Source organism: Buteo buteo, chromosome 10 (assembly GCF_964188355.1).
Source record: "Buteo buteo chromosome 10, bButBut1.hap1.1, whole genome shotgun sequence".
Classification (NCBI taxonomy): Eukaryota; Metazoa; Chordata; class Aves; order Accipitriformes; family Accipitridae; genus Buteo; species Buteo buteo.
The window spans coordinates 41987969-42015142 of record NC_134180.1 but is presented as its reverse complement, the minus strand read 5'-3'; the positions used below and the strand labels follow the sequence as shown (position 1 = coordinate 42015142).

The following is a 27174-nucleotide window of genomic DNA, read 5'->3' as shown; positions in this document are numbered from 1 at the left end:
TTGTAGCCTGTATCACTTTAATATCCTGCAATGCTTGTTATTGCTCATTTCTGTGTGGAGGGTTTGTTGTGGGTTTTTTCTTATACAGAAGGCAAATGGAGGTCAATTTACATAATTTGTTTTTGAAAGGGAAAAATCCACCTACTCGAAAAATACTCAGCCTTAATACACAGCCATTGCTGATTCAGAGACATCACATTTAAAAGACTATGTATTAACAAGGATAAAGTATTTGTGCTTCTTTTCCAGTAAAGTTTCCAAGATAGAAAAAAACCTCTGTGCTATTGAAGAATTTAGTCTCTGTTATTTCTAGAGCCTTTTGTTTAAGAAAAAAAAAATACATATGCTAAACCAAAAGGCTGTGCTAATGAGCACCATACACAAATTGCCAGCAGTGCTGTGTGACGCAGAAAAGCAGCACAGCAATGTGCACACAAAGTGCTGACAGGGGCTGGGTTTTATTGTCTATCTTTAGCAGTTCAATAGTGTTCTTAAATACAGAGATAAAATTAATATTCCTCTTTTAGTGACAGATTTGACAATAAAAGGGGAGACAGGCTGACTTCCCTCACTCGGTGTGCACTCCAACATGGTGTCTGACCAAGGTTTTACGTTATGACGGTCGGACCGGTGCGGCCGGTTCTTTCATGAAGCTGTGAAAGTTTCAGTGCAATAGAAATGAGAGGTGCCAACATGACCTGCAGAAAGGAAAGAGACGGCTCAGAACTGCGGAGCAGAGCAGCACGCGCAGCCTACGCCCGTCGTGTCCACCCTTCCCTCACGGGCGTCTGTCTGGTGTCAGCCCGGGACACCCAAAACTTGGCACTGCTGATCAAAGGACTGTTTCAGGTTCACAACGCGAGCTGTGGGACCAGCGAGAGGAAAGGCGCAGTGAGGGATGCAGTGTTACAACCTCGTGCAGGTGCAGTGAGAAAACCCAAGCACAGCTACGGTGTCGCTGCTGCCACCCTCATTGTGCTGTACTCCAAACTCTGTTGCGCCATCGGCACAGGACAGTTAAACTGTTAAGTTTAGTTTGTCCCTCTCAGAATGTGGGGGTTTTTCCAGTCTTTTTGTCAATAATGGCACAGTAAGTTATGCAAAAAGAGCTCAAAGACTGTTTGCTGGGGAATATAAGATGAGGATTCTTTTCCTCCTGAGCCTATGAGAGAGGTCAGCAGCATTTTTAAATGATGCTGTAAAGAATATGTGTTAAACTTAGTACAGAACAGGTCAGCATCACCTTATATACAACTGCATCCTTTTACTCCTATTTATTTGTTTTAAACAAGTATTTCCCAAACTCGCTATAGGAATGACCTCATTTTATCCCTAGCAATACAACACTTCAATTAGAAGATCAGTTCTGGACTGAAGCAGTGTCCTCCCACACCTGCGACCAGGCACAGATGTAACATAAACAGGAAAAACTAATGTGTGATTGCAGGAGCAGCTGTGAGGGATTCTGAATAAGTAACACTTGTTCCACATAGAGGTTTGTTTTTTTTTTTTTAATAAATCTATTTATACTGGGATTAAAGATAACAAAGCCCTTGTTTCCAAAATACCTAGCACCTCCACATAGCTCTAAGCAAGGCAGTGCTAAGCAAAGATTTAAGCTTTTTAGGAAGGTTGGGAGCCAGTGGTGCCATGACTTGAGATGCAATGCTTACCTGTGGGTCTTCATGTATCTTCTGAGCATCTTTCTCGTAACTGTCGATGTACAGCCGCACAGTTGCTCCAGCACTGCCTGTACCACTTAGTCTGAAGATGATGCGGGAGCCATCAGAGAAGATGAGCCGCAAGCCCTGGAAAGACAGAAGGGGAGGAGAAAAGCCTCTCAGCTATGCGCCTCTTGGGTACCCAAGGTATTTTCCACGAGACCCAGCGTGGCTATGCCTGACCTGCACAATCCCTGAGCTCCTCCTCTTTAGGGAGCCACAGAAGGCTCCATTATCCTCTGCCCACTCCCAGAGGAGCTAGTGTCCCTCCTAACCCACTCTGGGGAACTTGCTAGAGCTCCTGAGCACCAAAGCACATTGCTGCTGTAAGGTCCCTCGCCTCAGGGCTTGCTTGGAAACAAGAGTCAGGGACTGCTTCTCTGTCAGACACAGCATTACCAACCCACTTGGTTACCAATTCCACGAAAATAGGACATAAAGAAAACGCTCCTGTCATCCCACAGGCAAGGCAATCATTCTCCCCATTATTCCTTCCCACTTACTATGCTTCCACATTATGCTGTCAAACCAATCCATCTACAGGACATTTTTACTTCAATAATCTCTGGTGACAGGTTACTCATCTCACATGTATTTAATACCCCCATGACTTCTGGAGCCTGGAACTCAATCCCCAGTTAGAGCTGCTCTGCAATGCTGCCTGCCCTCTTTAGGGACAAGCATGTGAGGAGTGCCATCAGCTCAGGGACAAATGCACCTACAGAGGATTCGCTTGCAGCAACCGGGGGGGTCTAGCGCTGGAGACGAGACGAAACCTGAACGGGAGGGTTTGTGCCTCATGCTCCAGTGGGGTTTCAACGCTGTCTTCAGCACAACCCGTTTCCCAGCTGCTGACCCATCGGCCAAAGGATCCCCCTCAACTCAGCTCCGTCACTCCTTCCCCTTCAGAGCGGCTCTAGGGAGGCTCTGCTCTCCCTCCAGGACCTGCTGGGGCTGGAGCAGCCTCCAGAGCCTTCGCTCTCCAAGGCAGCAATTTCCCTCACGTAGGGCAGGATCCCACCAGCAAACACACAGGCAGAAAATTTCTTCCAAGGGACAAATGCAACGTGTGACTTTAAAGCAGGTGCAAATGCAACAGACAAAGATTAAGCCCAAAATACACAGCGCAACACCCCTCTGAGGTCACGTTCAGCCAAGGCCAGGCTATGCCCACCTGGTTTTTGGAGACACTTCCATCCACAGGATCATTGTACTCAAAATTATCAGCTTTCTCAACCGTGTAGACTTTGTCACCACATGATAACTGCTTCCCCACAAAGGAGCGGTCAAACATCACAGTCTCCAAATCCTTCATCATTTTGTTAGCTGCATCTGCATCCACCTCTTCATAGTCATATCTACAACCAGTCACCATCAAACAAAAATTAGGAAGGGGAGGCTGTAATGAATAGCAATGTTTTGTGATGCCCTTGTTTAAACACTGCCGTCTGCCCCATAGATGTTCTCTACTCCCTTACTGCAGGAGAGGACAGGAAGAAAAGAGAGGAGGATCTGTGTGCAGCAATATAGCTACGATCTAACACAGATCCGTGGGATACGCTTCAACGTATCACAGGGATTTGGCGTCAGGAGAGATGAAAGCGCAAAATGTGCTGTCTTGCACTAGGCATTTCGAAGACAGAGGGCTAGACTCCAACAACACTGACTGCAAAGAATTTATTCTAATTCTGCTGATAGGATCTCAGCAGGTTCCTCATAGTAACAATTTTGCCTGAACATCCTTGTGTTTGTCCCCACAGCAAAATGCAGGTGTGATTGCAGCGCATGATAACATACCAGTGCCAGCTTTGATCTCATTAACCCAGCTAAGTGAGGCAGCAGAGAGCGGCTGAAGCACACATTGGGATCTGAGACTTTGTACTCTGATTGCCAGTGTGATTTGCGCCGCTTTTATTTGCCCGGCTGGCTAGATGAAGCACGCACAGGCTTGCTAACCTGCCTACCATTGCACTTAGCTTGCTATGCAGACGTATGTCTGGTGCTAAAAGACTGCCTTTTTATTCTAGACTTTGGCATTTTTTCCACAGGTTTAAATGCCTCGGATGTATGCTGGCTTTGTGTTGGGGGCGGGGGGGAAGAAAAAGGCAAGTTCTTTCATTTGGCAATTTGAGACAGAATTTTCATGTTGGTCTTGCAAGCTGAAAGATTTCTGCCTAATGCTTTCACTCCAGACAGCGTTCCCACCTCTGCTTATTTGGCTGGGTTGGTTCTCACTCCTTCCTTTTTCACCTTCCACGTCTACTGCAGTAGAGTATTTGGGGACTGGACAGAAACTCAACCAGGTAAATAATGGCCTAGGGAGCTGGAGCATCCATTCAATAAAACATTGCCATCACTGAAGATACTACAAATTCACTTATGATTTCTGGTCTCAAGAAACCTACTGTTCCAATGGCAAAAAAGAATCTTGTAAATAAAAAAAAAAACCTCCATTAAAAGAAAAAAGATACCTCGCATATATAAAACGTACAGCCTTTGCAGACTTTGATACTTACTAGATTTATGTTTAGAATAACAAATCCTAAACTGGACATCATGAGAGGTTAAGGTGAATACCCACTGTTTTATTTCACCCAGATATGTTGCACACTGCAGCAAACTGCTCAGGGAGTTTTAAATTACTGCAACAGGACAAAACCAGCAAGTGTACCGAGGCAGGAACAGCACTGCCGTAGCATATGCTGGTGCCATCAGTGCTGGGGACTCTGACCTTGGAGGGTCGAACACAGGACAGAGGTAAGTGTGAGGCAGTCAGGAGCACTTTCCCCACCTGGTGAAGAAGTTCCTGCCGTATTTCTGCCAGTGATCCTTCATGATGTCCTCCACGCTCTGCTTGCGGGTGGCTAGGATGGACAGCCAAGCCAGGACAGCCCACAGCCCGTCCTTCTCACGGATGTGGTCGGAGCCTGCAGAGAGCCACAGCAGAAACACATTTCCCACCTCCTTTCACACAAGAGTTTCTGCTACAGCCCTACCTTGTTCTCCTCTTCTCCATCCAACTGGCAGCCGTACAAACTCACAAATGGAAGGCATTTCATGAGCTCGATCCCTGCTGTATTGTTAAAATAGTTCAAGATATCATCTGCTTTTAGCTATAGCCCAAATAAAACATTCGGCCCCTTTTAGCGCACACACACACACACTCATTGTTCACAGATCCATAATTCCGTTCCCAAGGAAGTAATGGGGAATGCACAGTAAAAAGGTCATTTAAAAAAAAAAAAAAAAAGGCAGACGCAAAGGAACAGCTCAGGAAGGACTAGCATCAACATCCTCAAGCAGCTGTCACGTACCGTTTGCCAAATCAGCATACTCTGATCAGCACATATTCTGGCTGAGCACCAAGAAAAATGTCAGCCCTCGCTGAGGAAGCCAAACCCTAACGACTCTGAAATTACCCCATGACGGAGAGAAGAGCAGCCTGTTGGACAGCACCAGCCAGCGGGGCTGGCAAACGGCAGCACAAGGAAAGACATCGTGCACGTGCGGAAACCAGAAGAGCACCTCGTGCCTGCTCTCACTCCCAGGTGCCAGGCACTGAAAGGCTGTGAAAAACCCTGTTTAGACTAGAATTCCTCCAAAACAAGCATTGCACGGAGAGTAGGAAACCATCAGAGGCCAGCCCAGCCTTGCCCTGGGAGCAGACTGGACAGGGGCTGACAGTGGCAGGGCAGGGACCGCACAGCACCCAGGCTCTCGGGAAACCCGAGAGGGTGTTGCAACTTAGAGAGCACCCTGAGCACCTAAATTAAACGAGGGATTAAATGGCAGCCCAGAATACATCCAACCCAGACTCCAGGCTGCTGGCTTGCGAGATCGGCGCTGTGCCCCACAGATGCACAACTTCTGAGTTTTATCCTTTGAGCTCTGGAAAACCTCCAAAGAGGTAATTAAGGAAATCCCAAAGAGCCAGGGTACACGTGCTAATGCAGAGAGCTGCCATTTTACCCTCTCAAGAATTGCCAGAGTGGGCAATCATCTGGGGAAAAAGGCTGGGGCATGGGTTACGTGGCGCTTTACACAAATCCCACTATTGTGGATGCGGTGATAAATTATCCTCACGGTCCTTTACAGCGGAGAGAGCTGTACAGAGGTGATGGAGAGGAATGCTAAATAAACAGAAGTCCCATGTGATGTATCAACTTATTGCTGGAATAAAATACCCAAGAAAGCAAGCAGGAATTCTGTCACGTCGCATTACTCTAATTGCTCCTAGACTCCAGTCCCACCGGTTCACAGTTTGTTTCAATTTTTACTGGGTCTATTTGGCTGCTCCTTCACCTCTCTCCCCTTCAGCACTCACATTCTGTCCGGCTCCAAACAACTCCTCATTAACTTACTATCAAACAACCTTCCTCACCCCTTTTCATTCCTTAAAGTGCCTTTGCCAGATGGACAAACCCCCTTTGCATGGCGGGCGGCATCCAACACTCCTGGGCCCTTTCTTAATCCGTCCCCCTCCAGAACTGCTTCAGCTCCTGGCCACTCAGACATGATGCTGCATGGCCAAAATCTCAAACCTCTCTCTCAGCCCCTGTTGCAAATGGAATCAGTCACTTTTATTTGTAGAGTCACTTACCTATTGGGGGGATGGAAAGAAACTATGAGCTCATTCCTCATACGATAAAAGATGGAAACAATTTTAGAGAGCTGCTCATTAGGGACCATCTCCTATCAGCAGCTCCATGAATCATTTGCTGCTTTTTGTTTTTATTTATTTACTGAAATGCCGGTGCCCTCTCATTAGCCAAAGTCTAGCACATAAACTTAACGTATGCCGAAATCATTCAGGGCAAAACTCCAAAATCTTTTTTTACTCATGATTTACTTCAAGATTTCTTTACAGAGATACCACATTTTCTGAAATTCCCCCTTCCTTCCAACCTGAAGCCAAATCCCATGTATCAGAACAGCATCCGATTGCAAAAATATTGCCACTGAAGGCTGCTTCAGCCCCACAGCAAACTGCTTTCAACAGGAGTCTGTGATGCCATTTCCTTAGCTACAGAAAAGCTGGGGTGATCCTTTCAGGTCAAGTTGTGCACCCCAGTTCCACAAAGCACTTAATTTCAGGCATTTGGGGATTTAAGGTCATCCCTGCTCTGTGAGACAGCCACACACAGGCTAAAATGTTCTTCTGAAATATGGAGTGGTAGAATGAAAACACACAAGGTTTGAGCCTGAAATCATCCAACCTAAATTCCCTCAAGACCCTGTGCCTTGCATATCCTACCAGCTGCCCCCAGTCTTCAGAGGTCTTTAGAGAATAGGAATAACAAGATCTCGGGGAGAATTCAGATCAGGTAAAACTCAGCCTTTGTGCATGAATTAGGTGCTGACCTCCTGCATGCAAGCAAGGTCCCGCTTCCACAGTCACGACGTTAAAACCATGTGGTAGATGCCACGGGAGAAGTCAGAAACTGCTGAGGCCTCCCGGGAACACTGCGTGTTTTGAGCACGCCGCTCCAACGCAGAGCAAAATCTGCTCACTTTAACTTCCCTGCACAAATAATAGTTTTGTGTCACGTGCACACCCCTAGTAAATTCCTTAAGATGTTCACTTTGTTTCTCAGTAACCTAATAACTTGCTTAGACTGTTCAAAGGCAAGTGTTAATTTAAACTTTATAAATCATACCTTGTTTTTAGAACAGGAAAATGAGGGCCCTATTAAGCTCAGAGATTTAATAGTGACCTGAAACCTTCCCTAATAAAACTGCATGCTCCAAACCATATTTCTTTCCAGAAATGAAAACATTTAGAAGGTTTTCCTGGCCACCAAGAGTTGAAAAATACATTTAACACTGCACTTAATCCCCATAGACTCAATGACCGGGCTAGTAAAGAGGCCCTTAAACTTCCTGCGTATCTACGTATGCCTTCCTAAGTAACTGAAAGGAGAACTAGCTCTTGCCTGACAAAACTTTTAGCATTGTGTTTGTTTCCACCAGTGATTCTTGCAAGCTTTTTTTTTATTTTATTATTTTAGAAGCATTAACAACTACACATGAAAGATAAACCCCCAGCTACCCAGCACAATGAAGAACTAAGAGGAGGAATAATACCATCATTGGTGAAATCAGGAACGCTGACTTACCAGTACCAAAACTTTCCTCTCCACACAGAGACAGTTTGTTTGCATCCATCAAGTTTCCAAAGAACTTCCAGCCAGTTGGAGTTTCATACAAAGCAATCTTTGTAGCATGGGCCACCCTTTAAAGGTAAGAAGGCTAAGTCACATCACAGTTGGACTCTTAGCGCTCCCATGTGAAATACTGCAGCAGGAGCTTCAGTTGCTACCAAGCATCTCTTTTGGGGTAACACTGAAGGCAGGTCATGCCACTGTTTTGGTTTTCTACAATCAACAAATCTTTGTACAGCAATCCTCTATTTTATCCCACTGTCACATTTGGAAAATGGGTGGGATGCGCAACTAGAGAATAAATATAAACACATAGCTCTTCTAAAGCCAATTTTAAATTGTATATCTCAAAGCATTTCACAAAGAAAGTATCACTATCAAATTTAAAAAAAAAAAAAAAAAAAAGGGGTGGGGTGGGGAAGATCATTTGTTTGGGCTTATCTGTAGAGAAGAGAAAGAGCCAAGAGCAGAGCCTAGCTCTGCCATGGACCCAAACAGGATTTAATTCATTAAACTTCACTGCCTCCCCTGGCAGCCAGCCCGCAGCAGCCCTGGCACTGCTTCACCCTTCAGGCAGACCATGCACTCACTCCCTTCTATAGACATGTGTTAAACCACAAAAAAGGGACAGTCCCCCTCCTTGGCAAGGCTCCCCTCCCCTCTCCCACCACACACAGAGGTAGATGCTACCTATCGAGAGCCCCACTGGTGGGCATGCTCCGGGCAAAGCCACGGACTCCAGTCTGCTGGAAATAAGGGATACTGAAAATATTGGCAGCGATGACAGCGACGGAGTCGGAGGGGTTCACAAAGAAGCCGTGTTTCCCAAGAATCATGTTGCGATCCTGGTGAAGACAAGAGAGAAACAGCTCTTATCCCTGCTTAGCACAAAAAGGCTGCGATGGCAGAAGTTGTTCCACTTGGCAGGTGCAGCCTACCAACATAACAACTCAGAGAGATTTTTGACTGCACTGAAATAAATACAGAGTTTTGAAAAAGTTAAATAGCAACACCTGGATAGTATTTCACCTTCCTGCTGATTTTTCACAGCTTTTAAAGCTACTTAAATACAGTTTGGACTTCGTTATTAACACAGTAGCCAACTATTGCCATGGTGGCAAACTGCAGCAAGTGGTTCACTTCTATTTGCAATTACAGAAGGAAGAGAGAAAGAAAAATGGTCTTTGCCTTCATCCTTCTCTGCTTAAAAGCAGCTGAACCATCACTCCCACACAAATGACTAGAGGGCAAAAAGGTGAATACAGAACAGCCCATTTACCCCGTCTCCATCAAAGGCAGCTCCAAAGTCATACTCTCCCGTCTTCATGGTCTGGACGAGGTCAGCAGCGTAGGTTAAGTTGGGGTCAGGATGGTGGCCACCAAAGTCCTCTAGCGGGGTGCAGTTCACCGCTGAATTTGCTGGGGCTCCGAGCTCCTCGCACAGGATCTTTTTCACGTAAGGGCCCACAACTATCACGGCAAAACACGGAGAGGAAAGAGTCAGCCTCTGCCCTCAGGCAGCTCTGCACCAGCCACATAACCACCCTGGCCTCCGGTCTGCTCACTTTGGGTCAGTTTATCTGGTTTATTGCACTAAAGCACAAGCGCTCACGCCAAAAGCCCCACGCAGCACATAGGTGTGCTCGAGCCTGATCCATCCAGGCACACAAGCTCTTACCAAAGCCAGCTTTTCAGCTGAGGGGCTGTCCCACTAAATAAGTAAGACCACTTGTGGGTTTAGAAGTGAGGATGACCCTATGCCAGCGGCTCAGCACATGAGCCAGGACCCCACTGTGAAGGGCTTGTGCACAGAGGTATTAGTACAACAGCCCCATATAACAGAACAAAGTGCATGCGGGATTCATGGATATCCAGCAGTACAATAGGATTTACTGCTTTCGAACACCAATAATGTAGACAATAAAAAAATAAGTGAGCATAGGAATGGGAATGTTCTGGAGACAAGAGAAACAAGATGCTAAGAAAGCTAGGGTGCTCCTGAAAATGTCTATTGAAAGAGACTCACGAGCTTGGCTTATATATTAAATTATATAAAACAGTCCAATGGTCCCATTTTTGTACTCAAATATCTATGGGCAGATCTTTGCCTAACTGCTGTGACCTTCATGGGACACTGACTGATATAAACTCTACCAGGGCAGCATCAGCTCTAACCTCCTCTGTCTCTCAAGTATGGATTAATGTGTGTGAGCCACACAGGATCCTCCCCGAACTCCAAACATTTCCCAAGTCCAAACATTTGACAAAAGAAAACAATGTAAAGCCATAAAAAGTTTGCCTGCAAAAAGAAAAACGCAGTATGTTGCAAAACAAGAAACAAATTCACAAGTGACAGATATAAATTCCAGAAAAAAGCTTTCTCTCTGAAGTAGATGGCAAAGCCCCAGGGACACCTGGCCCCCCACAATGCCCCAAACCCAAAGTCCACTCGTACCTCCGTGCATAGCATCTATGCGAATCTTGAGGTGATTTTTCCCTGAAAGCAGTTCCTTTAATGCATTGAAATCAAAGATGTTCCTCAGCATATTTGCATAAGCTTCTACTGAGTCCACAATTTCCACTGGGGAAAAAAAAGTAAATAGAGACCAACTCTCAGAGTCTGAAATCTTTGCAGAAAAACAATTTTGCTACACATGGCAGTGTGCTGACACTCCTTAGTGCAAAGGGCCAAGACTCAGCATAAAGCCTTTAAACATCCCATAGAATCATTTCATAAAGACAATAATAATGGTCCTACATTAATAATTTAATTACAGGCTGTCACTGCTAATCAGGTTACAGACCAAACAGACCAACATAATCCTTAAGACAAACACTGTTCCCAGCTACAGCTCCCTGGACTTCTTTTGAGAGGGTTCAGTTCCACTCTGCTTACCTGGAGACTGGAATTAAAGGAAAAGGGAGAATAAATAAATAACCAGATCTCCAACTTCCAAAGTCAATGGGAACTGTGCACCTAATAGTTTGAAAAAGTTGCACCTTTGCAACTAACAGGCCATATAAACACAGAGCCATGAAAACCTCATTAACATAAAAATCCCACTACAGAGAAAGGGAGAATGAGAGAAATACAAATTTTGTAATCCTCTGATTTTATTTTTTTTTTAAATTACAAGCACAGGTCACCAGGAGATGGTAAAAAATACTTGCAGTTAAGTGTTTTTCAAAGTCTTTTTTTAATGTATTTTCATATTTCACTGATAATTGACAAAAGTCATGTGTGAAATGTAATGGCTTTCCCACTCACAGAGAGAGCTTTTGTATGTGAAACCATGGGAAAAAAAAAATCTGTTATAAAGATTAAACACTAACACTATAATTTTTAATCAGGAAAGTGCACTTTAACTGCAGAGTTGTCCATTTCAAAAGTACATGTTAATGGTAATCTTACAGACAAAAGTCTCTGATTTTAACAAAGTTTGATGGCTCAGATTTACCTACTGAAGTACAACCATTTTTAGGACAGAAACAATGATATAATTAAAGTATCTACACAAGGTAAGATGCAGGCAAAAAAAAAAAAAAAAAAAAAAGCCAGGATGTCAGGGTGACCAGGAGCGATGTCCTTGCTCGGATTATCCAAGAGATGAGAAGGACAGATCAGAATGGCCACATCTGTCCTTCAGAAACACAAAATGTCCCTGTCTGTTCAAGGCAGGTCCACACTGACTCCACCTGAAACGAAACTTTACAAGCGGAATAATAGTTGTTTACCTGTAAATGGTTTAAATTTGTTCTCCAAGTCAAACTGCTGTTTCCCAATGGTGCTCAGGTCCACCTGGAGATCTGGGCAGATTGCATACTCTTCAATTTTCTTGCTGATTTGGAAAATTTTGTCCGTGATACCTTCAGGAGCAGGACCTGCAAGATACAACGGTCGAGGAGGAAGACATTAAAGAATCAGACTGCACGAGAAGTGCACTTCATAAGTACAGCAAAAGACCTGGAGCTGGGAACACCTCCCTTGGAGAGGAGTATCAGGGTGTGAGGGGAGCAGATCAATCACTTGCTCTGTTTAGGGAAACCCACTGCTCAGGGCACTGAATCTCTGCGATATTAAGACAGTTATATTAGGTTCCTCGGGGTCAACACAAGAAACAGCCTAACAGAAACAAAGCAAGTCAAAACGAACCAAGCAACCTTACCTCCATTGGCAGTATTGAATTTAATGCCAAAATCCCCATTGGGCCCACCAGGGTTGTGGCTGGCTGTCAGAATGATGCCACCGATGGCTTTGATTTTCCTGATGATGCAGGACACTGCTGGGGTGGAGAGAATGCCGTTCTGCCCGATGACCAAACGGCCAATCTGAAAATTGAAGAGCAAAACGAAGTACTGTGAGTCCCAAATCCTAACACCAGCAAAACCACCAAACCCCAAACACTGGTGACAGGTAACCAGAGCCCCCAGGAGGTGTGCTGATGGCAGAGGTGCCACTTCTCTGCAAGCAAACAGCTTGTTCCTAGGACGCTGCCGAAGCTCTCCACTCTCCTCTGTGAAGGTCAGCATCTGACCCCACTCTGTTGTGCCTTTTTAGCATTTTCCTTTATGAATGCTGCAGCTCAACTGGAAATGGCAGCTTGCACTGAAGGGCTGAGCTTTCCAGAGGCATCTAAACAACCACCAAAAAACCCCCCCCAAACAACAACCCCTTTGGCTATGGTCTCGAACTTTGCTTTCAAAAGACACAATGGGACTGAGAGAAGCCAAAACAAAACAAAAAAAAAAACCCAAAACAAAACAAAAAAAAAAATCAAACATCATCACTACTCCCATGGGACCAGCTGCAGATTCTCTTACTCACAGCGGGTAGCACACCTCCTTCCCACAAATTTAATAATATCACTGAGATTAAATCCAGACCAATGTGCTAAGCAATACAAGGTAATCAGGATCCAGTTGCTGGAGTTCACGTAATAAAACAGAAGATGAATATTTTTCTGGAAGAACATGCTCCTTACCATAGCCCCCAAATGAGGTGCCAGAGATTTAAAAAAATACCAGACTACTCTCCATCAACTGAGGAGATTAGACCCTGTATACAACCGAGAAAAGAGGAGGAATTTCATTCAAACACAGCATAAACCAGAAAACAAAAGGCAGCATGCCCAGACTGAAGGTCCACGTTCGGTGCTAAGCCAAGAGGACTGGATGACTGTGATTCCTCTCCTGCGGCACTGCCTGGTGCTAAGCTCCAGCCTTGCTGCCGATCGGTTATTACATGCTACAGCTGTCACAGGCCAGCTGGGCGAGCGAGGCACCGCTAAAAGAACTGCACCTCTAGCAAACAATGAGCAAAAATGTGAAACAGCAGTTTATAAACCCAAAGTGAATGCCCTTCTTTCAGCTGGCCATGGTAGCTAATATTACAGCCCTCACAGTGCCTATCTACCAGGCTGTCTGCACTAGTTTATTACACCATACATTTAAGTTGAAGTAGCCCAACCTACATGGGTTTTGCTTTTTTCCCCATTCTCACACCTTGTCTCATGTTTTATTCCAGCCTCCAAGTCTTGCTCCTTCAGTTTCACCGAGAATTAATGCAGTCTCCAGGAAGCTCCGCTCTAAAACTTCATCTTTTGTTTCCCAGGTTCATTTCAAGGGTCGCATTCAGCCGCAAAGGCCCCTCTGCATCGCTGCTCTGCCAGGCCTCGCATGCAGCTCAAGGGATGCTGCGGAGGACTGGCAAAACAAGGGGGTTTCCCTCCCAAACCACACAGCAGCTACAGGAGAGCTGGGTGAACACATCAAATCCGTTGTCCTTACTCTACTTGTCCTCCCCGCACACCTGAACTGCAGCTTTTGCATGTGCATTGCTGCTCCCGCAACGAGGAAGGAAAAAGAAGAAAAACTTGTCTCCATAACAAGCTGCTCTCTGATTTGGGGTCCTCCTTGGCTTTCAGAGGTTTTCAGCTGTCATTCCCCCCCATCCAATGCTAAATCCTTTGTGGTAACTACTGGAAAAGGTTGCTCAGTGTAGCAGCGTGCTGAGCAATTTACACTTAATCTTTTTTTAATTCTCTGGAATTTCTTATGAGAATAATCTAAGGATGTAATGATGCAGAAATACCTTTCACAGAATGCTCAAAACAGAGCCATTCACAGAGCCAATTTGTGCAGCAATTTTGGGTTACAGCACTTTGAAGCAATCCAGGCAACACTTGCACCTTGGTTTTACTGAAACCCCCACAAAGATACACACGGGCAAAAGAGGAGACCTCCTGCAGCCCCCCGTCCTCCCGCCCAGTATCACAGGCTGATGCTTTCACACTGAAAACATCTTTTCCAGCCCACGGAAGCTGCTGTCTACAGCTCCATCGTGTCATCAGCACACCCTTCCAGTCCTCCTTCCGTAAAAGAGATGCATCACAAGATGCACCAATCCTATATACTGTGCCACAGCTACAGTCTCTGAATAGAGACACTTCTATTTATACAGGTCAGGTTAAGTGGACAAACTACCTTGGTCATTTCCTTTGACCAAATAATCATCATTTAAAACATCCAATGTGATGCTACCGACATAGCAAGCATGCTTGGCGCAATTTGGAAAACCTACTGATCCCACGTTTGTGGAGGTAACAACACCCATCTCTGCTACACACCAACAAAGAGATTTTTGCATACTCAAAACACAATATGCATGCCCCCCTTGTGGCTTTTTATATTTGAAAACATCCTTGGACTCATCCCTTCTATTCTATAGAGTGAGATGAGCACAACACTGATAGACACAGGTATTAGCCAGACTGTATAAAAACAATCAATGAAAAATACCAAAACCAGCAGCGAAACTATATTTTAGCCAGACATGGGCCACACTGCTGAAAGAAGTGCATAAGAAAAGTCTCAGCTGGTGAAGATCAGTCTAATCTCACCTTTACCAGCAGAAAATCTGTCCTGGTGTCAAACAGTCCAATCAGCAGACCTGGCTCTTTGCGCACATTTTCCAGCTCTTCTGCTCAGCCCATACACTGACTTAAGAGGAATACATTACTTTGCAATGCCAAAGGAATTTTTTTTTCCAAAACAGAAAATATGTAGATTTAAAACAAACAAACAAAACAAAACAAAAAACCAAAAACAACACCTCTCCTCCTATTCATCTGTTCCTTACAAATTACCCTGTTGTGATCAGCTAAGTTTTTCTGTCAAACACATTCCTAAGATCCAGGTCTCTTAGAGTAAAGTTTTGCTCTGCATTAAGAGATCCAGGACAGATAGCAGAGTCATTTCTTATTAAAAAGCAAAAGGAAAACCTCAGTGCCCAGAGTCTTGCAGTGCATGAACCGTGCTCTACTACAAACAGACAAGCCTTCTGTTCTGCTTCCCAAATAGATTTCCAGCACAATCAGAGATCACTGTAAAGATTGCCACTCACTTGCTAACTCATCTTATTTCAATTTTCAAAGGCTCTCAGAGTACTTATCACATAGCCATAACTTACACCTGCTAACAAAAAAAAAAAAAAAACAACCTGTGTTTTGCCTTTTCATTTGCTGAGCAGCTCAGACCAATGCTGAAAGAGCTTCTGTTGCGCTGCCATTGAACAGTGAGCCATGGCTCTACCAGTTCTTCACTTCTTAACAGTATCAGGGTTTTATGATCTGATGGAGGGACTATGAAAGCCACAGATGCCAAGAGCTTGTGGCATGTCAAAACACAAAACGAGAACACGCAAAAACCCAGCACTATTTATTATCTTTGCTGCATGTGTATTGCCACATACTTATATCTAACTGCATCACTTAAAAGTGAAAAAACAGTAATTTCTGTACTATCAAACTCATTTTCCATTAAAAAGTTAACTATTAGCAGTTGAATAAAGTCTGGGGCAATTAAATCTCATAGTGACTAATTTATTATGGTTTTCTGCATTTATCAGCTACACAACTATAGGAATTTAGTCATTTAACATTTACCAACCCCGTTGGCAGCAGCCATTTGGACTATCAGTTCCACTGCAGACTTATTAAGGTATCTCCCATCACCTCCAACTACCATAGAAGATCCTTGTCGATCTCTTAGGTCTATGGAAAAAAATATACTCTGGATAAAATTCTGCAAATAGTTCATCTTGGATTCAAAATAAAAGGTCTTCTTCCGTAATCCACTGGTTCCTGGTTTCTGATCATTATAAGGAGTTGTTGGCATGGTCAACAGAGGCAGAGGAGCGTCTTCCATGTTCTTTTTTCATACAAATGCATTTAAAAAGTAAATCATGCAAAATACAAAAATCAATCTTGACACCAGCGATGGCCCACCTATTACACAGAAGTTCAGTGAAGTTGTTGAGCACCCAAAAATAGCTCCTTGAACCTCGAGCTGAATGTGGTTTCTGTAACTGAAGACGTTTCCTTGCACTTGTTGTGGAGGATCAATGTCACGGAGAATACACAATTCCACGCTGCCGTCCCTCACAGAAATGGCTGGGAAAGGATTTTGGTCTTCTTTACCATCTTCTGTTTTCCACAGGCACAGCTCTTTGCCATTCGGTGCGATCACCCACCAGAGCCCAGCACCGTCAATCCATCCGGTTCTCCCTTAGGGCAGGGGCGACTGGGGAGGCAGCAAGCAGCTCAGCCCTCTGCTGGGATGCACCGACGTGCTGCCCCAGCGCGGAGCCCAGGGTTTTCGCCAGCCAAGCAGATCTGCACGGCAGCGCCAGGCCGCTGGCCGGGGCCGGCCGGCTGGAGGTAAGCCTCCAGCAGGCACGGCAGCACTCTGCTGGAGTTATTTTGCAAAGTCTGATGAGTTAAAGGTCACTCTTAAAATGGAAGGCAACAGATCTGTTACCTACAGTTTGCTCATACGACTCCTGCTTTGACAACCTGACTTCTCCACGGGCTCCCTCTCAAACACAGGGACATTATGCACGATGAACAGCAGATCAACCTTTGTTCAACTAAGAAAAACCCAGAGTAGCTAAAAATCCACAAGAGCAATGGTTTCAACTGAATACCCACACAATTCTCACCAAGGGCAGTATATGCAACCGGAGTTATTAAAAACACAAAAAACTACCAGATGTTTTGGAAAACTGCATCTGATAAAGCTATTTGTTTTGCAGCAGCTTAAACAAATACAGAAGAGACTCAGATCCCAATAAACTTATGAAGCATCATGTTCCTGAACATGGGGAAGGTAACTTTGAATGCTAGATGAAATCAGAGTTTCCTCCAAACCTCTTCAATCACATTCAGAGTCCTCTGCCCAAGCTGCTGGAAACAATTTATAGATATTACTGGAGCAATTAAAGAACATACACTTTGTAATGACTCAGTTTGTCCCATTATTAAAAAGCAGGGGGGGAAAGGTGACGTGTACACAGCTGAATCGTGATAGTTTACAAAGGCACTCACGGGACTGTTTCCTGAGGTGCCAACTCTGTCAATTGTTGGAGCAATGACAAATTTTCTTCCAAGGGATAAAGAGATCCTGTTATATGCATCAGTATGTTGAAATCCAGCTGGGTAACTTGTATGAGACTGAGGGGAAACCTCATGACTGAAGGCAGAAAAACACCTTTGGAGAGAGAGGCTCTACCTGAGCAAAGGCATCAGCCAGACCCTGCAAGGGAGCCGAGCAGCCAGGTGAGCTTCCTAGGGAGGGAATTCAATTCCCAAGGAAGTGGAATTTAATTCAGGTTTAATCTGAGAAAGCAAAGCTCTTTAAGCCATCTGCAGGAAGCCTAAAGGCTGCTGCCCCACACAGCCACCTACCCAGGCATGTCCAAGGGGCAAGCACTGGCTTAGACAAAAGCTGGGACATTGCAGGGCGCTGGCCTGAACACACTGCACATGAACAGAGCTGCCTGATCCATCCAGAACCCTCTTGTCTCAGAGCCCGAGAAGCCATTCATTTTGCATGGGCTCAGAATTTGATTCCTTAATTCCTCTCTTTTCCCCACCAAACCACACTGAAGCATGTGTACTGCAGAACTAGGACGACACGTATTTTACACCAATAGTGAGATTGCCTGGGATATGCAGCTAGAAACAACTAGTTTGTATTTGATACATCCATGCTATTTCAGCATCCTGCAGCTGAGATGCCCTTTATTTTCATGCAAAGGCACAGGTTTCCCTCTAGTGGCACAGAAAACAAAATCCAGCTCCCAAAATGAGCTATGGGGAGCCTCACATGAGACAGTCGTCTGGCAGGAAAAGGCCTAAGCAAGCTCTTTCCCTTCTTATTCCCAGCAAGATAAACTTACTGCCCTACAAAATGCCACAGCATTAAGTGACAGGAGGACGGCACAGGCCACCTACCAGCTCCCACAGCTGCAGGGAGGAGATGCACACGGACTTACTGGGAGGGAAAAGGCCTATGGAGGGTTAGGAATTTGTGCATGTAATTAAGTGCACATGTACTAGACAGAGGAATCAAACTAAACTAAGCTGGGGAGGAAGGTGTTGGTCATTAGTGCCTGCTTATGTACATAAAATGAAACACGCTCTATCAAATGAAATATAAAATTCGGTGATGAGCTAGTGCATGTAAAGCAGAGGGACGAGAATGGCATATCCACCAACCCCACCTTTGGGGCGCTCACCTGGTCCCAGGGTTCTCCTGCAACACGTGCATCGCTATTTGGGATAAACTAAATCACCAGTAATTGGCCAAAAAGGCTGGTATAGGGGTTGGTGATCACACGGTTGCCAGAAGATTCAGAGGTGCAAAAAGCTCACCAAAGGTGGATCCTGTCCACCTGAAGGACTGGAGCAGAGACTGGGGAAGGATCATTTGATCTGTCATCTGGGATGGATGACTCTGATCATTACAGATCGCTTCAGCAGGTCATCTGCTCTCTCCCCAGAACTGGTACAGCATCAAATACACCTAGGGCATCCTCCAGAAAGTGGCTATAACTTGTTCTTGAAATCTTTTTCTCCAGGTAAACTGTGCCAGTACATAATTAGCCTTGCAGTTAGAAGTGCTTTCCTACAGTCTCCTGGACACCTTCCTTGCTGTGGTTTAAGTCCTCCTGAGCTGACACAGAAAACAAATGGATCATAATCCTCTTCCTGACAACTTCTCACACATTAAAAAAAATATCCTTTAGCATATAGAGTCTGAGTGCCCTCTCTTTGCTACAGTAAACAACGCCAATCTCTTTTCCTCTTCTCTCTCCCCAACTTTTCCTTATGGTCATGTTTCCTAGGTCTCTTATTCCTCAGGGCAGTCAGAGGCTGGTGAAGGTGTTTCCCCCTCCAACCAGCCAATCTGCTGTAGGCTGGGACATTTGCTAGCTTAAGGTCCCCTTTTACCGTCTTGTACTTCAGACGTAAAAGAACAGAGTTAAAACTATTGACTTTGGTTAATGATAAAAAGACAAACAAGAGTATTTTGAGAAGACTTAAGCCTCACTAAAATATTGCAGAGCACGCAGCTCCACCCTTGGCTCAATACTGCCAGTCCCTGCCCCATCCCCTCTCCTCCTCCGTGAGCTCTGCCGTCTTCCCTCATCCCACCCACTCCAGACCGTGGCTGTCTGGAGCCTTCCCCAAGCCTGGGACCAGGCAGCCGGGCTCTCCCAACGTACCACTCCGACACTAACCCATCCTCTGCACAGCCTTCCTCTGAGGTACAATCTTATATTTTGACATTCAGGAAAGCAAAATAGTTGTGGGGGGAACCCACTGTGCAAAAGCCAGACTGAATAGTAATTCTCTCTTCTCATCCCCTGGAAACACCCTTGGGTGAGGCATCTCCAAGGCCCAGGACACCTTCTCCTCCATGAGCAGCCCTTCTTCTCGTCTCCTTTCAGCTTCTTCCCATGCCTCTTTCTCACACTTCTCTCTCCCCATTCAGTGGGCACATAAAGTCAATGTACCTCACTGTGGGGCTGTGTTTAGATGCAAACTTTTTCCTGCTTCCCGAGAATCTTTCTAATAGCAACCATATGGCAACAGGCATTATCTCCTATGCTCTTTTTCTGTGATTTGTCAAAAAGTTACACTGCATGAAACCCCAGGGGAACAACTGGAGTCAAATCAGGTATTTTACACTTATTTTGCAACTTTCCTTTGAGACAGAAATTGCATTTCCCTAACTCCTGCCCACAGAAAAGTTCTAGTCCCTGCACTGCTGCCTGCACACTCACCGTAAGAGGGTGCCAACAGCCCTGAACAACCCTGCTGTTCAGCTGCCAAAACCACGTACTTTCTACCCGAGTACAACTCTGGTCCAGGGAGCCACTGCTCTGTCTGTGACATTTGGTAATGCCAAGACAAACGGAGCCAAAGTAAAATAAATAGACCAACTGCAAGCCTATTAGTCATAGAAGGAGTGCTGCTCCAACTGCAAAACTCTTTGTTTCCATACGAATGAATTAAAAATCTACATTTTGAAGTTGCTGTAGAGATTCCAGAGAGGCAAAATATCTGGCACCATCTTGATGGCATGAGTGCACATACATGCAACCACGTACATACAAATCACTCCAGAAATAAGAAACACTGTTCTGTACCTACATTGCACCCCAGTTAAAATTAAATGACAAGCCAGATGGGTGGCAGAGAAAGGGCTCTGCAGGGCTAGGGATGAAACCACCATCTGCAAGGCTGCTATAGATCCCATGGACTGCTATTAGATCCCGTGATGGGCTCCGGGTTTGTCACACTGGTAAGGGCCAATCCTCCCTTTTCCAGAAGTACACACCAATGACCAAGATTGCGAAACTTTCTGTTCAAAGGTCAGTTCTTCAAAGCACACCCAAATCTGCATATTACCTGAGACTGCCCTGGCATTTGCAGTCCTAGCCCTGCACAGGGAGGGGGGAGAGGGATTCCAGCTGGTTTACCTCGAGCAGACCCAGGAATGCTCCAGATTTCCAGCCCCAGCCTGCTGAAAGATAGTCCCTGTCCCTGGATCCTCTTAGAAACCAGCACCTGAACCCAAAAAATCCAGAATTACAAAATGCAGTCAATGTTGTGGAGCAGGAGGCGGCACTGGCTGGCTCAGCCAGATGCCAGCTTGAGAGGCAGAGACATACCTGGTTAAATCTTGCGGGATCAGGGACAGAAGCTCTGGTCTGAGGCATAGAGAGCCAAGCTGCTGTCTGTTAGCATGCCAATAACCCACAATACGTATACGTGATGGTGAGGTGGCTATACATAGCAGGGAGTAGCGTCAATAGAAGGGGAGAGAGGGAGATGTACGCAAGCATTTTCTCACAGACTTACTAAGATGTGCTAGAGAAGCCTCGTCGGTGGGCCCGGGGATAAAAAGCGGCTGAAGTACAGTAGCAGGAAAGAGGGCTGGAAAAGCTGTGGAGAAGTCACCTAGACCCTGCCCTAGGCAAGGTCAACCCTACCCAAACCATTCTCATTAGAGGCTTTCCCAGGCAGAGGGTTCAATGACCTCCCCAGGCAACGCGCTCGTTTCATTAGCCATAAGCTTCCAAAACGCTTTCGAATGGCTAACCTAAACCTCCGCTGTTACAATTTTAATTCTTGCCCTATTCCCAGCAGGCCCGAGAACAATTTGTTACCCTCCTCCCTGCAGCATCAGGGCAGACTGTCAGCATGCTTCCCCATCTCTCAGCTAAATTCATTCCCTCCTCACTGGCCCCATCTGCCCGACCTCAGGTCGTTCCTGCTAGAGTCTCCCCCAAGCACACTGCATCCTCTCTGAGGGGTGGTACCCCAGATCAGGACTTACATTCCTGGTGAGACTTTATTTCCTGGGTTTCACTTACAATGACCTCATTTAAAAATCTAGGAATGATGTTTGGTTTTCTGGATAACTGGATGATACTGCCAATAGTCTTTGTGGTCTACTCATCAGATCTGCTGCTTAGTATGTTACTCTGCAACTTGTACTATGATTATAGAAGTACACATTACATTTGTATTTTATTACTTCTGCCTATGCATCCTTCTTTGCACGTCTTCTTACTGATACCCTATGTTATTTCTGGTTATTTCTAAGATATGTTCCAGTTCATCATTTGAAACATCAATCAATATACTGGCTAGCTCAGAGAGAACCATGGCAGGATGGCAAGGAGTGCATTTCTTGATCCTGGTGCAGCTCAGTCTTGGCATAAGACATATGGGTAGCACCTATTTAGTCCAGCTCACCTATCCCAAACTTTGCCTTGACAAAAAGAAGGCATTAGACTCCATCCTGCTGCCCTACCAACACAGCCAGAGCCGAGTTTTCTGGTTATACAGAGTCATTGTTCCAGGAGATTACAGTTAAACCCCTGCTAGTATGAATTTCAACTCTCTCTGCTGGATTTGCAGAGATTAACTGCAAAGCACCTTAGCTCTTCCTTTGAGCTGGAGTTTCATTATTGTAGAGTTTAAAATTCCAAAAAGGCACTGAAACTGGACAACCTGGCCACTGCCTTAATAACCTTCAATTGTAAACTGATATAAGCCAGTTAGCTTTACATGCAAAAAGAAGCTTAAGCTAGTGTAAAAGAAGTCTCCAAGTGGAAGAGCTGCTGCATGCATGGTTGTCTTCTAAAACCCACCACAACCTGAAGCCAGCATACATCTGCATGGGAATGCTCATGGCACAATCTATTTCCTTACTTCAGATATCACATCTCTATTTCCCCTCCTGCTTCTGAGAAAAACAGTAACATAAGAAAGACCAGAAACTGAATTTTTTCTTAATGGCCTATAGGATCTAGCATCACAGCATCTAATTCTGGTACACAGGGATTGCATTTTGGAAGAACTTTCTTTACGATCACTTTAGTTTAATGTTTCTAATAGCAAGAGCTTTTACTTAAAGGGAAGATCTGACCCTGAGGACTGAGGGAGTCCATTCTTCAGGATAACAATGCCAATTGCTGAATGGATGAAGGTCTGTAAACCAAGAAGGCTAAGGCTAACTGCAGTGTTGTGCGGAGCCAGGAACAAGTAGAAGAGATGCTGGTAACAGGTTTCTTAAAAACTAGACAAGAAAAACAAGTGAGGCTGAGATAGGGGTGAGCAACAACTAACACTTCCCATCAGCATGCCCAAAGCAGATCACAGACATGCCGGTCCTACTATGCCCCTTCCAAAGCTGGGATGCTGAGGCTGAGAACACGGGCACACTCTAGTTGGGACCAGAATGTGGCTCTCCAAGCCAGCACTGCACCATACTGCTTATTATGGGCTCAGCGGCACCATCAGAACGGGAACTGGTCTGTCTGGAGGCTATGGCAGAACAGCACAAAGAAAAAAGGAGCAGAGCTACAGAAGTAGAGCAGTGGCAAATAAAGAGCTGCTGAGCAAAGCAACACAATTTAAACACTTGGTTTCCCCGGGATAATTGAGTGGGGAAAAAGGTTAACAGCAGCCAAGCCAAGAAACCAAACTTTGTAGGGTAGAGAGCAGTATTTCTAATAAATGCACTGTTTGTCCTGCAGCAGTAAAACAAAACCAGGCTAGTATTTAATATGCAAAGCACTGCCTGGCATTCAAAACACCTTCAAGCAATTTGCTTTAATGTAGCTACTTTGCAGCACTTTGAATTCTGTTTATTTAAGAAGGAACCAGGGGCACAGTAAATTTGTTGCATAGCGGGTGACAATGTTAGAGAATCAACCTGGTGCTAGGTATATGATCAGATCTAGATTTATAGCTTCAATTCTGTAATTTTTGCATGCTTTTGACAAAAAGCTATTGTACAGCCACAATTCTACTCTGACAGGTAATGCTCCGACAGAAGCTTCTAAGATTTTATTCATGTAATTAAAGACTCAGATGCACTAACTCTGTGGGAGTAACATCAAGGAAACCTGGCACAACAGACCAAAACAAAGCAGGCATGCTACACTGGATGCCAACTGAGAATGGTAAAACCAACAAACTCTATTTTAGTTTACTTATATAATGCAAACTTATAAATAGGATAAACACTCCTTAATCACGCAACTACAAATTGAGTTGTTGCTAGTCAAATATAAGTACTTAGTTATGTATTAACCATTTCTGATGGAAACAAAACAAAAACTCGCTTTAGTATCCTTTCCTTCTACATTGTAAAACTAACAATCAAACTGTGGTCCTCACGTTTCTCCTGTGGCCTGAGAGGACCACTCAGCCAGATATTAAAAAATCACATGATTTTACATTATTAATCCAAATACCTCTTACTCCATAGGACCAGAAATACAGTTTTCCAGAACTTGCTTTGGGACAGGTGGCTGGCTGACTTTAGATGAGTGAATAGAGCCTGGCATAACATACCTTGTCAATCAAGCAATCAGAAAAGCTAAAACTTCTTGTTTTAATTTCTATCACATTCTTACTATACCTATACACCATTCCCCCTTACATGCATTGTAATAACCATTCTGTTACAGATAAAACGGCACTGGCAGTTCAGGTGTCCAGACAGGGCAGTGCAGCCACCTCTGGAGTTTTCTCTGTATTACTCAGTATTTCTCAGCATGAGACTATCAAGTCTTTCTCTGAGACCTGGCTGCTGGAATTAGGAGACCCCCAGGAGCCCCAGCACTCAGACAATACCACAGTCTCCAGGAACAAGTTACCACGTGTTCTCTGTTCCGCAGCATGCCTTCTTACTGGTTAACAGAAGTAGTCCACCCTTCTCTTTGAAGGGTAGGCAACTTCCAGTTACTTCACATTTATTACCAAGAAACAGGATATTCATAGGCTCTTACTCAACTACACTGTGGTAATTATCAGGGAACTAATATTTGCAGTTATAGAGAAAAACCACAAAGCAAGCATCCTAACCATTCCAAAATACGAAAGCAAGTACATAGAAATTTATTAAAAACTAGCATTTTGCATTTGATAAAGAAACTTTCTATCTTTAGTCAACTTATTTCTTGGGACCTGATGGTTTTACCATTCTTGAGTTTGGCAATGCAATACTTGCACTGTCTTACATAGGCCAGTGCCACTCAGACTAAGCCAGCAGTCATATATCAAGTTTTCAATGGCTCTGTGTTCAGGCTTTACCTGCTGTTTATTTATTAAAAAATTTGGGGAATATTTTGCTCTTCTCTTCAGTGCTCCCTTACAAGGTCTTTTTCGTCCTCTTTTTCAAATGGGATACTTAGATCTTTCATTTTGCGGTGCTTTTGACCTGCCATTCCTCTTTGAATCTCGGGGGGGTGGAAGGTGGGGGCTAATTCCATGGCACTCCACAGCACTCTGGCAAAACTATACCACTACCTCTGTCCTGCTACAACAAAGGTATAGAGAACCTGCGTCAGTAGGTGACTGGTAACCCTGTAATGTTGCCAAATTTCTGTTTGAAATAGTCTAACATTTTGTCTCAGGCCATGGCCATTACCTTGCTTTATAAATTAATGATTCAGAATGAAAAAGCTTTTAAAGTAAGACTTCTCAATTTGTATACTAGCATCTTGGCTCTTAACCCACATATTCTTCTACTTGTTTTCTTCCTCTACTTCCCATTTCCTTTCTCGCCTTTCCACAACATTTTTCTGAGTTCAGAGCCAACTCTGTCCTAGCACTCTGAATTCACGCGGACAAAATACTACAAGGCAAATGCCCATTAGCAAGTCTGTCCCTTGGGACCTGCTTCTGCAACTCTGGCGGCAAGCTCAGCACTGTAATGCTGCACGTACACGAGTGTCTGCATGATGAGGATTCAAGCACTGACTGGCCCTCGACCCTCTCCCAAGAAAACACCTAATCAGACCCCAGCATGGTTTTACCTTCAGGCCCTTTCTTATTTCTGGGATCGAGCTGAGATGTAGATGACGGAGAACTCCTTGGTGCCCGGAAGGCTGCCACAACCCACCAGGCCCTGGGTGCATACCCAAAAACCTGCACAAACTAAGGCTTTATCCCAGGAAACAAGTCTCCTACTCTGCTTATTCACAGGGATCCAAGATGCTGTCTGTGCATGCAGTCAGGCATGAACACTGTACGTTTCAACCCCAAGCCCTTCTTAGAACAAATAAACAAACCAGTGTCTGCTGCTTTTCCCGTCAGGGAAGGTTGCACTATCCATCACTTCCACAGATGCATACAGCAAGGGCGATGCTGCTAAGGGATGCTGGGACATGGACTGAAAGTTGAACAGCTACCACAAATCACAAAAGATCAATTTCTGCGTGGCTTAAGAAGAAAGTTATTTGCTTCTTTATGCCATAAGAAGGCAGTGATCTCTAATTTTGTTTTTTTCTTAAGAAGCCAGGCATTTAAAGGCATTGAGGCACCTGATTGCCACTGGGAAGCTGAAACAGGTAACCCTAAGGTTTCACCCTAATGTCCAACCCTAACTACCAAGCATCCTCAGCTCACTCCCTCCTTGTTGGTCTATGAGGAAGCAAGTTTGCTGCTGACGAGGAGGAGTCAGGTGTCCCAGGAGAAGGGGATGTTTTTTCATTTGGAAAAGACCAAACGTAGGGAAAGGCCTCCCTTTGCAAATTCAGCTTCGGGGCAGCTATTCCTAACAACATCACATTCCCTGCTGGGCTTCTCTTGGGCTGACCAAGTGACAGGACCAAGATCAATCCCTAGGGACGAAGACTCAGGCAGCGAGACGCAGTCCAGCGTGGCGGAACGAAACGCTGCTCCCCACCCAGCACACCTCACCGCCAGCACGCCGTGCCACTGGTTTGTGCTGTTAACTGGAAAGCACAACCGTTGCCCGAAGCAAGAAAAAGCAGTAACAGGAAAGCTGCACTTGCTTCCCCACCTCCGAGCTTGCAGATAACCGATTGCAACCGCACGTATCACAGGGAGATAAAACCACGGGGCGATTTTGTACTGCGTCAAACACGACCTGAGCCTCGTCAGCTCCTCTGCCGTTCCCCGGTTTACTTCCACGCCACGGACACGCAAAGCACCGGCGATTTCCCAATTCCTGCTGCCGCTGTCAGCTCGCACACCCCCCCACACACCTCCCCGGGCAGCCGGACCGAACGGGGCGATACCGTTTCCCCACCGAGAGGCGAAGGTAAACGCCGGGGAGCGCGGCCTTACCCCGTTAGCAGCGGCGATGCGGACGATGAGCTGGATGGCGTCCCTCATGTAGAAGCGGCCGTCCCCCCCCACCACCAGCGTGGCCTCTTGCCGTTCGGCCGGCGGCACGGTGGCCAGGATGCTTTGGATGAAGTTCTCGGTGTAGTTGGCATTGCTTTGGAAGACGGTCACCCGTTTACGCAACCCGCTGGTACCGGGTTTCTGGTCGCCGTACGGCTTGGTCTTTACCGTCACGATCTTCACCATGGCCGGCCGCGGCTGCGAGTTCCGGGCGGCCGCGGGGAAGGGAAGGGAAGGGAAGGGAAGCGAAGCGAAGGGAGCGGAGCGACGCGG

The 27174-nt window shown here is 45.3% G+C and overlaps 1 protein-coding gene across 1 annotated transcript; it reads right to left on the bottom strand.

Moving 5' to 3' along the window:
• PGM1 (phosphoglucomutase 1) lies at positions 1–27174 on the bottom strand. The gene is made up of 11 exons (XM_075037286.1): positions 26842–27174; positions 12049–12211; positions 11618–11764; positions 10338–10463; positions 9162–9352; positions 8573–8727; positions 7838–7953; positions 4513–4648; positions 2896–3079; positions 1674–1808; positions 1–698 (listed from the first exon to the last, which is right to left on the bottom strand). Exons 1-11 carry the CDS (start codon positions 27085–27087, stop codon positions 609–611), a joined length of 1689 nt encoding a protein of 562 aa, XP_074893387.1. The 5' UTR covers positions 27088–27174; the 3' UTR covers positions 1–608.

Coding starts and splice junctions, on each gene's coding strand:
- PGM1 (XM_075037286.1), bottom strand. CDS start 27,087: ATGGTGAAGATCGTGACGGTAAAGACCAAGCCGTACGGCGACCAGAAA. Junction 7,954..8,572: donor ACCAGTGGGGCTCTCGATAG/GTAGCATCTACC, acceptor TTACCTTTAAAG/GGTGGCCCATGCTACAAAGA. Junction 1,809..2,895: donor GAAGTGTCTCCAAAAACCAG/GTGGGCATAGCC, acceptor CTGTCTTTCCAG/GGCTTGCGGCTCATCTTCTC.